Source organism: Aythya ferina (assembly GCF_964211825.1).
Source record: "Aythya ferina genome assembly, chromosome: Z".
Lineage (NCBI taxonomy): Eukaryota > Metazoa > Chordata > Aves > Anseriformes > Anatidae > Aythya > Aythya ferina.
The window spans coordinates 59,766,410-59,784,578 of record NC_140299.1 but is presented as its reverse complement, the minus strand read 5'-3'; the positions used below and the strand labels follow the sequence as shown (position 1 = coordinate 59,784,578).

Here is an 18,169-nt window from a genome sequence, read left to right as displayed (position 1 = left end):
CGTATGGATTGGACCATGCACGAGAGATTCTTGGTGTTATGGAGTGACTGAGAGCCTGCCTGAATTCCAAATTTGAGTATAGATTTCAGATGGCTTAAATTGCATTATATTATCTCCTATATCATTCCTTTTATTTGTGGGAAATACATTAGTTTCATCTTTCTTGACTAGCTTGTACATATTATACATGATTCCAAAAGTTTTAAAAGTTTTTATAACAGTTATGTATGCAAATAAGTTTCAGATTATTTCTTTCTATCATATTTGTCTCAATAGCTAAGAAATCTTTCCAGCTTGGATCTACGTCATATCACAGAACTGGATAATGAAACCGTGATGGAAATAGTAAAGAGATGCAAAAACCTTAATTCCCTCAATCTCTGTCTGAACTGGATCATTAATGACAGGTAACTTCATTATAGCATCTAAAACCAGTATAAAGCAAAATCAACCAGTTGTATTAGTTGATAATAATTCCTCATGGCTTGGGGGTTGGAGGACGTCAATAAAATCAAACAACTTTTTTGAGTTGTTCTTGTTTGGTGTAGATAGATCGTCTAAACCTATTTTATAGTATACTTGTATATTTAGAGAAGTTTACTTAAAATTGAGTGACAGCACTTGGTTGTTTGCTGTATGAGAATGTGGTCTTTATCATATGTTATTGAAATGTACATTTGCTATGAATCCTGTGTGTGGGCAACATTTAAATAGATTTAAATACATCTGAACAGTGAAGCATTCTTAAGGAAATGTCTGTGTAGGGAAAAATAAACAGCTTGAGGGTTAAGTAGTCGAATTCATGTTTGTTTAAAAAGCATAAAGTCCTTCATCTTTTGGCAAATAAAGCTGAATGAGACTGAAAGAATAACTGGGGTATTAGCATAAGCTTTTACTTTTGACCAGTATACCCTGCCTTAAGGTGAACAGGAAAGAATTATTTGAATGACTGTTTCTTCCTGACTTTTTTAACGTGTTCTCTTTCAATTCTTTAAGAATGTACTAAAGTGTCAATAAGCTTAGACTTTAATGAAAAGAGAATGTTCTAAAAATATTAATATAGAAATGTGTTGAATATGAAGTACCATTGAATATTTACTGCAGCTCCTTTTAGCTTCTAAGACTGTTGTGTTTTGTGGTTTTTTTTTTTGTTTGTTTTGGGGGGTGGGAGATAGGTCAGACCCTTACTTCACTTTAAAGTACTTAGCTCTTTCTGGCTATATGGCCTTATTTGCAGGAAAAGGCTACTGTATTGGAAAATTTTAGAATAATTCAAAAAAAAATCCTAAGATGAAAAATGTAAATTGTAGACAGTTGCTTTTAATATTTTAATTAGTTAAAAGTAAACCTTTCTGCATGAACATTTTGACAAGGAGAATCTGCTAAATATCATCCAAACTGATGCTTTTCAAGCTGTTCTTGAGATGAGTATTGAGCTAGAGTAAGAAATGTATCTTTTACATTTTACATTTATATCTCTATGTATATAACTCTAAAGCTTCATATAAAGTATAATTAGAATTAAGAAGCTTAACAAGAAAATGAAATCATTTCCAGCAGTGCAGAAAAATCTGCTGTTGTAAACTTATAGATAATTGGCTTTTATCTCAGAAGTTCTTTCAGTTTTGATTATTTCTGATCATATCTGTCAATACTTTTTCAAGATGTGGCTGGTAACTAAAACTTGGCTAAAAATGTAAATTCAGTGATTTAAATTAACTTCTAGCTAAAAGTGAACAGAGAGAATTTAGAAATAATGAATGCCTTCATTAAATATTATGCAGTCATTTCGCAATTCAAGTATTTTTCCCATTTTAAAAGTGAGATGAAGCTCCAAATGCTAGTTTTAACTATATGAAGTCATTTCCCTTGCTCCCTACAAGCGATGAATTAAAAGATGCTGAAAACTATATAAAAGGAATGTAATATAACCACTGGGCTACATTTAATCAATGTAGACACCAGTTCAAGAGTATTATGAGCATACTTACTTTGAGGATATGAGTGATCATTCAGAAATTCACAGGACTATTCAGATGCTTACAAGATAAAAATCTAAGTTAGTTTAAACTTAATTAGTTTCTTTATGATTTAAGGCAAAGTGAATTTCATGTTTTTGTTTTTCATTTAATGGTAGGCCATGGCCCCTACTCAGAGGGGATATCAAAGGAGATTCTACATCTTGATACCTTTGAGTAAACTTTTTATTCATCATTGTATCCAACACAAATGAGATAATACCAATCTAAGATTTACCTGATTCATGGAATTGAAAAGAGAATAGAATTAGTTTTCTATTTTTCACCTGCACATTATCAAGTCTGCTCATTTATGAGATCCAAGTAAATAGGTCTTTTATTTTTTACAAACTTAGTAAGACAAATTGGTTCTCTGTAGCCTGACAGAGGGTTGTTGGTTTTATTATTATTGTTATTATTGTTTTATCCTGTGTTTTTTTGTTGTTGTTGTTGTTTATTTTTCTTCAAAGCCATGGAAAACTATTTTCTTTCATTCCTTTGTGCAGAATTCTGACTGAAAGAATATCAGAAAGTTCTCATAAATACCTGTGTAGCTATTATCTATGAATTCTCTCTTAAAAGTAGCAGAACATTGGTAGATTTTACAGTAGAAGTAAATCACTGATTTTAAAACTGTATTTTAGATTTTTTTATTGTTTCCAGAAATCCATAAAAATTCTTTTTGTAAGCAAGGCTGTGGCCCCAGAACATTTACAGGGCAATTAGAAAATAGTTTCTTTTTACCTAAAGCAAAAAATCTGTTCAGTTGAGGTAGTCTTGGCATATATTTTAAAATGTAAAGAAAATGGCTCTCCTGTAATGACTTGTAAAAAAAAAAAAATGTCCTAAAAGTTGAGATTTAGAGATTTCAAAATGTCCGATTGGAGTAATCTAACATAATGATTTCTCTGGTAATTATTATAGCTTCCTCAAAAGTTTTGTATACTAAATATATAAATACATATAATAAGGTATATATAGAATATACAGAGTATATATATATATATATATATATAAAATATGCTATATATACTAATTATACATTATAGCAATATTTCTGCTACTTCTTTCAAATATGAACAAACCCCAAACTTGAAAATTCTTTTATTATGCGAGAGACCAGTCTTCAGGTCTTTGTACTAGAAGGGAGTAAGAGTGAGATCTCGGTGCTTGATGATTCCTCTGAGGCTTGATTTTAAATAAACTTAACAATTTGAAGTTATCTTAATGGCTATTTTATTTGTACTATCAATTCCAGTGAAATCAAGAATAAAGGCCACAGGGTGTTGTTGTGGCAAATTTTTTGTGGCAAATTTTTTTGGGGTATATGATTTTCTCGTGGTTTCGGAAATACCTGATTTGTATTGTATTCGTAAGTGATCATAGAGCAAACATCACTTAATCTTTTGTGGGGGTGTGTGAATTTCATCACTGTGGACTACAAGTTGCAATTCACTACAACTTCTATATTAGTTAATTCTCCAGGAAACAGACAAAAAAAAAAAAAAAAAAAACAAAACTATGCAGTAACTGAAATCTTTAGAGACTTTCTGCTTGCTTAAGTCATCATTCTTACTAGAACTCTTCTGCAGTAATATTTGTACTGAAGATGCATACCAGCCCATTATTGTATTTATATTTTTTCTAATAAACCTCATGATACAGAGAACATTGCAGATTTATTTTTTTTCTTCATAATTAAGGTAAGGAACTTTACCCAGAGCTGTAGTGAGACTTCTTGGTGCTGTAGCACTGCCAGTCATACAGGATGAGGTTCTGCCTGCATAGCAATATTAATTACAGATTTTGCAGTCACAGAACAGCAATTTCCCAGCCATTCAAGAGCTTTGGTCCTTCCTCTGTAGGTCCTACTAAATGTTATTACAATAATGTCTCAATAGAGATGTATTTTCTCATGTAACTCATCACACTCTTAGTACAGGTTACTTGTTAGCAGATGGGGAGATCTGTGGAACATCTGTAGGTTAATGAGAGTAATGGTTGTGACTTGGAGGCAGATATACAGTATCTGCGGCAAGTAATGTTTGTTGGTGAGCTTGTAGTAACATTATTTACTGCTAATAGACTGCTAATTAATGATGTTGAGGAAGGTATTATGTGCACCTCCATGAGTTTTGAATACAGATGTCCTAGATTTGCTCTTATTATAACAATTCTGTGAAATCTGCTGTCCTCTTCTGTGTTGCTTCCGTGAAATATTGCTGTAGATAAACCAGAGTAAATGGTATAATGGTACAGCCTCCCTATACTAGTTAAGACTGGTTGGTGAGGTTTCTGTTTAGAGTCCAAAGTGTAGGAACTCAGAAGTAGTCTTCTGACAAGTTTAGTAGTAAGGAAATTCAGAGAAAAAATAGTAAATGTTTGGCAGCTGGGACATAAGCCTGGAAATTAAAGTGTGTGTACAGAAGCATAGTCAGGAAAAATGAACATTTTCTTCTTTGAAGAGTCTCCATCTGCTTTCTTCAGCTGGGTCACTAAAACAGAATCAGTTTCTCAGAACTGCGTATCGTATTTCTTGGCAGAGAGCATATGGGGATTTCTACACTGTTACTTAGCAGAGTAAATTACTAACATTGTCTTCTTTGTGCTACAGAAGTGTTTAAAAATTTTGTGTTGACTGCCTACATGTGTTCACATGAATTGATGAAGGCATAAAAAGACTTGGGAGCATCTGGTCTGATCTGGATGTGTGGTGGGTAGAGGACAAAATGCTGAAGATGGTCTGAGCAGGTGATCACTTACTAAGTTTGTCTCAAAATTGCTGGTGTATGTGGATACCTCAACATTTCAACAAAATTAGCAGAGGTGAACATTGTAATAATATTATTTACTCATTAGTAATAAGACTGAGTAGTAGCTCAGTCTTTGCAGTATATTTTTTTACGAAATGCAGGTTTAGTAAATAGAAATATTTTTCAGTGAAAACAAAATCTAAAAAGTCCTGAAAGTGTAAGTCTCCTCATGTTTGATGTGGAAATTATTTTAACAAAAATAAATTTAAACCACAAGTGTATAAAGTTTTTTGCTTGACTATTTTTTTTGCACAAGAAAAATATGTTTTAATGTGTGGTGACTACAAATGCTAATACTGCATGTTAGTGTTCATTATTTTTGATCTGACTGAAATGGAAACATGCTTCAGGAGCACTGATACTTATTCCCATCATTTTGTATAACCTTGACTTGGGGGTAAAGAAGAACCTTCCAGAAAAGTAACTATACTTTTATATCGCATGATATGTGCCATAAATCATTGTAAGTGAACACTAGCATTTCTTAATTCTAATTTCATTTAATCTTTTAAGTGTTATCTGAAAGATGATTCGTTGCATATTTATCAGGTGTTTATAGCCAGGTAAATTAAAAACTTCTACTCCAAAAAAGTTATAAACTGTGCCACCAAGGAATTTAATTTTTAAGATAATTTATTCTTTTGAATGTCATACTTTTTATTTACTTATAAGAAAACTTGTTTCCCTTTATATAAGTGTTTTGTAAAATGCCTTGAGGCTTACTGTCAGGTTTTTCAGATTTCAAAATACAGTATTGAAGTTGAACAAAGAAAGATGATCAGCATACTTAGGTGAATTTCCTACTTTAAATTCTGATTTTTTTTTAATTTTTTTTTTCATTGGCGATTATGAAAAATGTGTGTGAAAAAATCCTTTGTGATCAATCTGTTGTGCTGGGTTAAACTTTCCTGGCTGCCAGGTGCCCACCCAGCTGCTCTCTCATTCTCCTTCCTCAACAGGTCAAGGGGAAGAAATAAGATGAAATGCCTATGAGTCCAGATAAAGGCAGGGAGATCACCCAACAATTACTGTTATGGGCAAAACAGACTCAACCTGGGAAATGTTAATTTATAATTTAATTTATTGCCAATTAAAGATAGAGTAGAATAGTGAGGAAAAATAAGAAAAAAAGTCACCTAAACACACCATCCCCACACTCCCCATCTTCCCAGCTCCACTTTAACCCCTTCATTCCCCCCTTTTCTACATCCTTCCCCCTTCATTCCCAGGAGGATGGTGAACAGAGGCTGCGGTCAGTTCATTATGCTTCACCACTGCTACTGCTTCCTGCTCCATTGTGGAGTCCCTCGCACAGGATAGACTCTTTCCAGAACAGCTTCAGCATGGATCATTTCCATGGAGTGTGGTCCTTCAGGGACAGACTGCTCCAGTATGGGTCCCCCACCATCTTCAGTTCCCACCAGACAGCCTGCTTCTGTGTGGACTCCTCTCCATGGGCCACAGCCCATGGCCACCTCCACCTGCTCCACTGGGGGCTCCTCCACCCATGGGGGGGCTGCAGCGTGGAGATCTGCTCCATGTGGGACCCACGGGCTGCAGGGGGACAGCCTGCTCCACCAGGGGCCTCTCCCTGCACAGCCCGCAGGGGAACTGCTGCTGCCTTTCTTCTGCACTGCTCTTGGGGGCTGCAAGGATTTTTTTTTTTTTTTCTCAGTACTCACTCTCTTACCTCCTCAGTTGGAGTTGGATTAGATCTTTGAAGGTCCCTTCCAACAGAACTATTCTATTCTGTTCTGTTCTATTCGTAACTGCTGCACAACATTTAAAGCCAACATCTCTGGGTGTTACATTAATCTGGAGTTAGTTGTACAATGACAGTCTAATCGTAAACCAGGAAAATCAGTGACAACCTTGCTATTGATATCCAAGGATATAAAAGTTGGACCCCCAATATTTTAAGATTTACATGTGGAATCTATAAGTAGGTTTATCAGTCCCACGTTGGGATGTGAAATCACAAAGCCAAGAAGGATCTTTCACGAATCCATAATTACTCCTCACTCATAAATATGGAAGCTGCTTATGCAGAAGTTTCTGCTCTTGAAATAACAATTGAAAACAAATACTAGAACTAAAGTTAAAGACCTGCTTGAAAACATACAAAGGTGCAATTAAAATCAATCTTCGTTTTTTAGTTCTTGTGGCACTCCATCTGTTATACTGTGAGTCTAATAAAGATAATACTAATTAATAAATTACTGAAAAGACTAAAAACTTTTTTAATGTTGCACTCTGTATGGGCAGAGATCTTAACATTTTAAAAATGTTTTTCTGAGATGAGTTCCATTATCTCGCTGTATACGTTCTGCATTGGTATTAACCTTAGAAACAGATTTCTTGGTTTTGTGTTTAAATAGCATGTGCATTTATTAAAGACAACTTAGTATTTTAAAACCAGTGAACTTAAATTTTGAATTAAATATTATCTTTTCATCTAATACTTATTTTAATATTAAAATATGATACTTTCTCGAATTTTGGAAGGTAACCTTTTAGCACTTCAGTGCAGCACATATGCACTATGTTACATCTTAGTAACTCCTTGCCATTATTACATTGTTAGCCCTGCTGTGCCGTCGCAATGCTGTACTGAAATTTAAATAAAAAAATCTAATTTCTGCCAATTTAACCCATCTATAAGCAATAGTAAGCAAGGCTCTAGAAGTGCAACTTCAGATACTTTGGTTTTGAGGTACACCATAGAGGCAGCTAAACTTTCTGTTTTAATCTTGCTTTGGCAAGACAGTAGAAGTTGAGAAAACCTCTTTTGCCCTTTTACTGATGCCTTGGTAAATCGGTATGAAAGCCATAACCAAAGAAGTCAGAGAAAGTACTGTGTGGAAGACATTATTATTGTTTTTACAGAGGGCAAACATTTCATCTGAACAGGTGAATTTGAAAATACAGTATTAAAGAAAATAGCATTTTGAAAAAAATATATATTTTTTGCGGATTTAGTCAGTAAAGATATTGAGATATATTACCATTTTCTAACCATAACGTAGGTAGGTTGCCTTTAAAACTTCATTCTAATTGGTGTAAGTATTAGAAGAAATATTGATTATCCATTTTCCCTCATTTTCCCTATTTGTATAATCTGATAAAAATGGAGGGCATTCCAATTAAACCAAGTAGTTTAGTAAACCAAACACATATCAAAGTTTGTATCTTTAAATAGATACTCCTATTTTAAGATCAATATTTTTCAGTAGTGGAGTGGTTAAGTAGAAGGAGTTTGTTGTGGCATCAAGTCCCAGAACTCTGCCCAAGGGGAACCACTAAAACATTTACCAGGAATACATGAACATATCTAAGAAAAAGTTGTCTTTCACTTGTTATATTGCTTTTTTTCTGCTGCTTGTTTTAGATATAATTGACAGATGACAGCAAAGAATGGACTTGCTCATATTCCCTGTCTTCTGTGATCACCTCAGTTTAGGTATCTTACAGTGGCTTTCACTTGAATAATGTCCAAAAGCATTGACTTTTATGAGTTTTTCTATACTGACATAATACCTGATACGACTCTGCTAAAATGCTTATTGTGGTTTCTTTAACCAAAATGTATGAAAAACTAAAAATAAAACTGTGTCTGATCAGCTATCTCTACTATTTTGTTCTGCTGTAAATAATTGCAGTTTCATTTTTGTGGTAGATTAGCCTTTTCTAACAGCCACTCACCTGCTCAGTGAGTCTCCCTCCTCAACAGGACTGGAGGAGAAATATAGGAAAGAAATAGAATTGAAAGGCTCATGGGCTGAGGTAAAGACAGGGAGATCACCTGTGTTTGCTATTGAGGGCAAAACAGCATGGACTTAGGAAAAATAAACTGAATGTATTGCTAATTAAAATCACATAGCGAGAAACAAAAAGGCAAAAATTTAAACAAAACCTTTGCTGCCTATTTCTCAGGCTAAGTTTTGTTCATTTGCTCCTTACTCCTCTACTACCCTGAGGAGTGCCGGGGGATAGTGAGGAAGATGGTAAAATCTTCCTTTTTCTGGTGTGGTCAACATCTCCTCTGCTCATGTGGAGACAAGGGCCACATTTAGAGCATCCATCTGCTCTGATGTGGGCTCCTCCACAGGCTGTGGTGTGAGTACTGTGCAGTGGAGCACTGCCACCTCCTCCTTCCCTGGCCTTGGTGTTCATGCTGCTGTTTGTGCCTCTCTTTTCCCACCACCTCTCTTCAACTGGTGCTAGTTTTGGTTGTTTTTGACCTTTCTTAAATGCATTCTGTGGAAACAGAGGCGCCCAGCTGTGCCCTGCGGTGAGGCCACTGGAACTGGCTGTGTCCTCACAGGGCAGCCCCGGCCTCGCCACAAGCAGCAGCCCCCTGCCGGCAGCAGGGCACCCGCACCCAGAGCAGTGGTTTTCCTTGCACAACTAGTAAAAAGTTGCCAGAGGTCAGGGTTCCTAATCAAGTAAAATATGAAGTTGCATGATGCTTTTTACTATGATTATCCAGGCAGATACTCTAATATTTCATCACAGCATTAAGATAATGTTGATGCTGCAGTCTTTCCATTGGTAAACATGTGAGTTACCACTCATGCCTTATTACAGCAAGGTATTATCTTGCATAATTTAGTTTTAGCCTGCATTATGCAATACTTTGTGATAATGGCATCGGGCTATGTTCAGTAATGCAAGATGAAATTCCCACTAAAGTTAGCAGTGGCCACACATTTGTGCCATTCTGTATAACCTTGCTTTAAATGTTGTGTTACTTTTCAATCCAGTCTGCAAATGGCTTGAAAACAATTTGGGGCATGGTTCAACACACATCTCAGCAATAACCCCAAAATCACAGTGCTTGTGAAGGTTTGCACTCCTCTCAGCTTCTAGTTAAAATCCCTGAACACACTTTAAAACAACTTCTGAGAACAGGTCCCTTGGTATTGCTATCAAAGAAAAGACTTCTTACAAACATTTGATTACAATCATTCTCATACTGTCTGTTAAGTTTAAGAAATTATAAAAGTTAAAATGCATTTGCTTATTTGAGCATAACTGCAAATTTGTTTTTAGCCTGCCAGTTCTTCTTCTGCCTATAACTTGTCTGGTGGAAATGAATGTTATCATAAGGAGTAAAAATTTCAAGCTATTGTCATGATTTGCCACCATTTTATTTTTCTTTATGTACATGAGAAGTGGGGGAAATAGTCCTCTGTGTTCACACTACTGAAGTGTATGATAAATGAAGCTCTGTAAATAGTGAAAATATGAGGAGGGTGATTAAGTCTGACAATTTTCATGCAAGAAACTTGAGATGATAAATACCTCCTGTAATTAGTTATTAATTTTGTGCAAGAGACTTAACATCAGCCTAAACAATTTTATGAATTGTGGCATATAAAAAGTTTTGGAAGATAGGTATACATGTGTTAAGCCAGGGGAGAAACTGCTTAGACTTGATTGTTAATAATGAGAAATGGCAGACTTGACACAAATGTGGCTTGACTATTTTCTATATGACATTCCTTACAGAAATTAAGAAAGTGCAATATTCCCTGAAGGCACAGAATTGACAGTGTGTTATAAATCTGAGTCCTTAGTGCATCATGAAAACTGATAGACTTTATATATATTTTATTTTCTACAGGCAAAATATTTGCAGTGGTATAATTTGAGTAGTACGGGAAAAATAAAAAATCCAACTTACTGATGCTCAGAAGAGAAGATGTAGTCCTTATTGCAGTTACTGCTGCATTCTGAGGATACAACCAACAATTCACCAGGCAATCAGAACAGACACAGTATGTGAAAAAAAAAAAAGAGAGAAAAGGGATGACTGTCATAATGATTTACTGCTGTGACTATATTTCTTAGAGTTTGTCAGTATATCCATTATAAATACCACCTGAAAGGTGCATAACCATCTTCTAAATTTGCTTCAGGGTGTTGCTTGCTGCATGGGTTATAAGCTCAAAATTAAAAGAATTTTATATTTTTTAATATATATATACTTTTTTGGTAGATGAATGTAAGAGCCACGTTATTGGTGGGAACGTGACAAAATATAAACAGGAAATGAGTCATGCTAAATGCCGTCAATCTGATCAGTTTAACTCAGTGATCACCCCTTTTTCTTTTGTTAGAAACAAAGAAGGCTGATTTATGCTGATTTTTCTGTGATTTTAAATGTAGTTGTCAATGTTATCTTTGTGTGTTTGGAATTCAAGATGAACTAACAAGCAGTGAATTGTGAAGAATTTGCAGTAATGGAGATGAGAAATTAATGTACATTTGAAAAGTCATAGTAAGCTTGAAGAGAAAGGTGATGATGATGAAATTGAACTTGAGGTGATAGAATGAATGAGTGAGTGGTTCTATAAGTGGGTGGCAGTAGTATTGCAATGAGGAAAACAAGTACTAACATAACTTTTTAAAGTATTTCTGATGAAAATCCCTTCTGTGTTTAACTGTTTAGTTTTACATAGCTGCTTTTGCTTTTCTCGATCCTTTTAGTTCTTTACAGTAGAACTTCTGTTTCCATTCTGGAAAGAGATCATGTTATCTCTTGGGACATTGTTATAGCTACTTGGATTTACCAAGACCTACCAGGTTGTTACTAGTAAAGACTATTTTTCTAGCTCTGTGATGAAGCATATGGATCTCTAGAGTAAAGGAGAAGTTCTCCTAATAAAAAGAGAAATATATTCTGGAGAAACCCTATTACCAGTAGTGGTAATACGGTAAATCCTAGCTTCTTTCTTAAATTTTCCAGCCAGAAGGAAAGAAAGGCACCATAAACAATTAACCTACTTGGGAAGCTGCTCAAATTGTATGGCTAGTTTACAAAAGAGTTTACAAATATAGCATAAGTAAAATAAATTGATTTTTCTTCTTTTCATTTTTGGAACAATATTCTTCACAAATAGAAGTGACAAGTTATTAATCACAAAATATTTTAATTCCATTCCCATATACGTACCATTCTCCTTTGGTACTTTTAAATGAAAGTTCTACAGACGTCAGGAGAACAAGAACTCATACATAATACATCTCACATCTCACCAAAAAAGTCTTTACACATGGTTTCTGAGTTTAGTGAAATTAAAGTTTTGTAACAGTTTTATATATATATATATAAATTTTCCATTTTATTTATCTTTAGTTGTGTTTTCTTTCACAGTGTATATATTTTAAAGTTCATGCTTTTGTTTCTTTGTGTGTTGGTTTTTTTTTCATATTTTTATTGTATACACATGTACATATATAATGTAATGTGTATGTGACAAAACTTTGAACATATGTTTTCTGGGTGTGATTTTTTGCATTTGTGTAGTTTTCTAAAAGTCTTAAAAGAATGCTTCATAATTCAGGAGTTTAAAAATAGTTACTGTATAGAATGGGAAAAAATGCATTTCTTATAAACACTTTTGTTACAAATGAAATCAGCTTTCTGCCAGAATCTTTGTAGTTCTGATTCTGTTCTGGTGGATGCATAGTACAAGTTTGTTTCTATGTAATGTAAACCAAAAATCTGTTATTTGTAGGTGTATTTCGTAAAACAGAAGTTAAGGCTAAATATGTTACTTATATGTAGGCAAATCTAGGTAACAGTTATACATAGTTAAGTCTCTAAGGCACTACAGTGTGTTTTTTTCAGGAGTAACAAATCAGACAGTAACAAGTTCTTTTTTAGTTGACTCCACACTATATTGCAGCCTCAGACCTTTCTTTGAGCTAGGCATGATAAACTCTGAGTGTGAAAACCTGAGGCTGGGTGCAACATCTAAAAAGCCTGGTTGTAAGAAAAATACAGCCTTTTGCTACTTGTGGTCCCTGCCCAATGCAGGGAATAGAACAGAGTAGAAAGGCTGATTTTGCTAGTCAAAACAAATTATTAAACAATTTGAAATTCTGTTTATAAAACTAAATCTCAGACTCATAGATGTACAGTGGAGTACCTATTAGTTGTTCTGCTCTTCTCCGATTCTTTCCTGCCACAAACTACTGTTAGCAATACTATATGAAGAGTTGTGCACTGCATCAAATGCATGATGCTAAGCTCATCAAAGGTCCTTTCAATGTTAATGAAGTTGCACAGATTATCCCAACTCCAAAAAAAAATAAAAAATCAAAGGTTTTAAAAAGTAAAAAACAGAACATACTGGAATTGCAAAAATATTGATGTTAATCTGATTTTGACAGAATGCTTAACAGGAGACAAAAGGACTACTTTTATAATTCTCAGTTATACTGTTGGTAAAGTAATATACGATGCATTCATTCAGACTTATTTTCAGCATATATGTAAATCATGTTGTTTGAACTCAGTTTTGTATGTTTTTGGTTACTGTGACTAAGATACCTGTTTGCATAGTTAGGGTAAAATGCACTCTTGAAGTACTTATTTCCTTACCGAAATCTCTTCAGGTAAATTTACTTGCAGAGTCTACAATAGTTTGTAGAAGTGGATATTCCATCTTGGCATCTATCTGTAAACAAGGCATGACAATAAGCTTGCTAAACTGAACAGTGTATTCCTGAACAAGGCCTTTCAGGTGGCACTCAAATAATCATGCAGACTTTAGATATTGGAAGTACTTTCCTACTGTGAATAAAGTACTTAAAGCAGTACTTAAAGTCTTACCTGCAGAATTTTATAGCTCTATTTTTTTATTGACTATGTGTTTCTCTTGGTAGATAGTTTTCAGTGGTTTCTTTTCTACAAATCTGTATTACAGGGGTTCTGGTTATTTTTAGTAACCCTTCGAATTTTGACGTGTAGACTATATTGAAAGAATATGCTTTCCCAGGTATTTGATGTGGGCTAGATGCTTTGTTATTTTTTTCATTTTAAAGGCTACAGAAACACTGAAAAAATGATTTGGTTGAAAGTTCACAGAGTTAATGGTGTATTATGAATATTCTTGTTTAACCTGTCAGACAACTAAACAACACATAGGCATTCACTCACTCTCCCCACAGTAGGATGGGGTAGAGAATCAAAAAGAAAATTGCAAGAACTCATGGGTTGCGACAAGAACAGCTTAGTAAGAAGGAAAGGAAAGGGAAAAGGTAAAGAATAAAAAGAACAAACAAAGCAAGTGGTGCACAGTGCAGATGTTCACCACCAGCTGACTGATGCTGATCTGGTCCCTAAGCAATGGAGGTCTCCCTGACCAGCTCCCCCTGGTTTTATTTCTGAGCATGGTGCCACATGGTGCAGGACATCCCTTTAGTCAGCTTGGGCCAGCTGTCCTGGCTGTGTCCCCTCCCAGCTCCTGGTGCACCCCCAGCCTCCTCACTGGTGGGGTAGCACCAGAAGCTGAAAAGTCCATGGCTCTGGGCAAGCACTGCTCAGCAACAACTGAAATATTGGTGTGTTATCAACATTATTCTCATCCTAAATCCAAAACATAGCACCACAACAGCTACTAGGAAGAAAATTAAATCTGTCACAGCTGAAACCAGGACATGTGCTTACAGATGTATGACTCAATTTGCTAAAACAAGTTTATATAGACAGAGTGAATCTGTAGTCACTTAGAGTGTTCCCATATAAGCACCTGTAAATTCAATTTCTGGGTTCTAACAATGTTTAAAGAAATTAAAATTGTGCTTTTAGCTAATAGTACGAAAATAAAAGCAATCATTTAATCTTTCAAGAAAGTGTTCAAGAAAATTTAAGAAAGTTCCCTAATTTCTATTGTAAACTGCACTCTTATTTCTACTTTCAGACATACCAATTAAATATTGGTCAGCTGATTTTGGCTTAGAAATTTGTGTCATACGTTCACCTTTTCAGCACGGGAAAAGTGTGTGTGCAAGCTTTCATCCATTAGGTGTCTTCTGGCATGGGAGACAGTGGCAGGAATTTAGAATGAAACTAAATTTCTTGGGTCCACTCCCCTGGGGCAACCAAACGGGAAGGAAACTACATTCTGGGCAACATACTGTGCTTAGTGCTCATCTTTTGGACCATTTTTGTGCCTGTTGCTTGGGACTGACTGTGAGGGACATTATATGTAATAGTAGCTCAGAAATTTCATATTACCTTCAACCCTCAGTTCAAAGATGAACCACAAAATATGTTTTATTCTCATAGCCTGTAACCTTCCTGGACAACGTAATTTTTTTGTTTGTTTTGTTTGTTTTTTTTTTTTTTGTTGTTTTTTATTTATTTATTTATTTTAAATTAAGTATTCACAGTTCAAGAGAAAGAAATTGAAATAAAAATACAAGTAAAAATAGGTTATCTAGTAATATTTTACTTGTCCAAGCACTACTTGGAAATGAAGACTTTTCTCTTTAGATAGATGTACTTCTATCTAAACTTCAAATCATCCTGTTTGCAATATCAGCTAATCATTTTATGAGTTATTATTACTGTGGATTTGCTTAGATATGTAAAATATTAAGTGAAATGTCAATTTTTAAAATAAGCATTTCAGAAAATTTTCGGTAGCACGCTTATGGTTTTTGTCTAAAGCAAAATGATCTGATTCATTGCTTTCCTGCGTAGTACACACCTCTCTCTGAGATGTTTGTTGACAGTCAGTATTGTCAAATATTTCCTGAGTAAAGTTTATGAAAGAGTATCCTGTGTAACCATGACCTAATGGTGGTATTTTAATATACTTCTCAGTAATGAATCTGAATATCTGAATACCTGTGCTTTATGAAATAAATAAGGTGAAGTGATGAAAACAATAGCTACTTTATAAAAGTAGTACAAAAGTTAGTGTTTACATTTTCACTGTTATTTCTATTTTTTGTTAAAATACCAATTATTAAACATAGAAACTAGAGTTAATTATATATTAACAAAAATATGTGTGAGTTGATCTCTGAGGACTGTTCTAAACACCTAAATCCAACAAATATAAAAACAAACAAACAAACACTAATATACAGCACTAATGCCTATAAGCAAGGCATTTATGTACTTTATATACTAGCCATTGCTTGTCACAATTAGTGTCTTTCAGCAGATGCCTCAAAAATAGTGGTATTGAATAGACACTTGTATCAAATAACTTACATTATAGTAAGCCGTGGGGTTATATAAAGATGTATCTGTATGCAAGTGAAATTAGATTGTTCAACTGCACCTTAAAAGAGCTGCAGTAAAAGTGTAACTTTTTAGGTACTTTGGAAGACCACCAGCTCTCAGATTACAGTATCTTAAAATCCACTCTTGGTATAGTTTAGATAAGTAACCCGGCTGTATTCTTCAAGTTAAAAAGTACTGTTTCAATAGCAATGTATTTGTAAATGTCCTAGACAAAAGAGTTTCAGAAAAAGCTCTCAATTTTTTAAAACAGTATTTTTCAACAAATACATGTAACGTTAAATACTCTTACAAAATACCTCTGGAATGTGATTTAAACCATTTTATTTTCTCATACTGTGGAAGTACAAATGATGGTTTATAATTTGTGTCCTAAATTATTTCTCTTATTAAGTAATATTTTAATGTTTCCTGAAATTTCAGGAAGGTATTTTGAACTGAAATTACATATGGTATGAATATAATATCCATGTATCCTTATACAGATATGCATATGTATGTATACATATACATATAGACATGCATATATGTTATATGGAATTTGTTAAGGAACTTCATAGTGATTTTTTGTACAGAATTTTCCATAAAGGCAGTATGTTGTAAACCCAGGAGGAGAGTTTTTACTGACAAACGTGCAGTGGCAAGACTTTTAAAGAAACACACCAAAATCAAATAATATTCTAGAAATATTAGATAAATGCTAACAATATCATTTATCATTTAATCCATTTTATGGAATTATTCTCACACTTAGAAAACTGATATAATTTCCCAACGCTTATAGTAACATCACTTTATAAAACAGGATTAAAATCCTAATTACACGTTTCAGAATAAATTCATTTCAATCTTGTTTTGACAGCTACATTGCAAATAGCTATCCTTGTGTATCATATGAAGTAATCCCTTCCTCAATTATGATACTTTCTATAATTTACCATTAACAGTCACGTGTATTTTGATTAATGGTATGGCAATGAGATAAAAATATATTATTATTCCATCATCTCACTTTTAGTATCACACATTGAGTATCTGCAGAGGAAAGGAAGGAGTAATGAAAAATGAGAAGACAGTTCAGATTTTCAGCAGATTTGATGATGCAGATTATTCCTAGCATATTTGTCACTTTTCATTATAGTATATGATTTGAGAGGTTTTATTATTCTAGCTTTCACTCATGAGTAAAAGTGCAAAATGCTGTTCTGCAGTAACATCAGTGTAAAGAGGTGATTGAAAATCCCATCCTTTTGCTTCTTATTCAGTATGTGTGAGAAACGATAGAGGTGGTGATTTGTCTAATTGCTCTACTGTAGTTACAATTATAAAGAAAAGGTCAATCTAGTCATTGTCAATTAAACTGCGAAAGAAAACACGTTTATAGCCCTTAAGAACCATTATGTCAATTTTATGCTGTTCATCAGTGTATAACATGTTTGCTGGGATGCATAAATTTTATCTTTCTTTGTACTACAGCAGACTTGCTGTATTACAGTCAGTTGGTCCTGTTGAGTAGAGATAACCTTAAGCTATTGTTTGTTAATTGCACATTTTTTCATTGTCTCAAGTTTCCCAAGATTTGTGTACAGTAAAACCTGGCAACTGTAAGAAATAGAAATGGATGTGCCACCTGGAGGTTTGACCCTTCCATTTCTGCATAGTTAACACATGATGGGTGAGAGGACAAAATCTGTAGCTTGTAGCTGCTCTAGTTGTGTTGGCAGCAACATTAATAAATGCCTAGGAGATAATTAAAAGTGGAAATACTCTGATTTAGGTATCCACCCTGGCCTTTGGGAAAGTTCTGTGCATAACCTTGTAAGGAACTCTTGTTTTGTTTTGTTTTGTATGTTTTTAATAAGGACTTTGTGTTTCATGTTTCTTTAAGTAGTAGGAGAAAACCTGATGAACAAACTTGAAAACAGTAAATCTACCAGCACTTCTATAAATATTAACCTCTGGCCTTGAAGATTGGATTACTTTATTTTGTCTTACTGGCCTGTCTTCTATTATGATAGCAAAGTGACCTCATTTTGATGTGTTTTTCCTCTTTTTCTCTTTGCTAGTTTGTTTATGGGAAGTTTTATTTCACCATGGAGTGTATCCAGGCATGAGCAAATGCTGTTTTCCCTTTCTGCTATTCCACAATTTCTGGCAATCCTGTTCCTGCATTACGGACAGTTATCTGCAGTGACAATACCATCTCCTTATTGGTCTGGTGGCCTAATTTAGCCACCTCTAATGTAGTATGTTTAACTGTACATGGGTTTATTCGGTATATAGGTACATTG

At 34.4% G+C, this 18,169-nt stretch overlaps 1 protein-coding gene across 1 annotated transcript in view; it reads left to right on the top strand.

The window, feature by feature from the left end:
• The window catches only part of FBXL17 (F-box and leucine rich repeat protein 17), a 310,952-nt gene that overhangs the window by 105,453 nt on the left and 187,330 nt on the right, over window positions 1-18,169 (top strand). Inside the window, exon 6 of the mRNA XM_084503911.1 lies at window positions 277-407. Coding sequence (XP_084360037.1) covers window positions 277-407 — 131 coding nt within the window. The remainder of the gene's footprint in view (window positions 1-276; window positions 408-18,169) is intronic.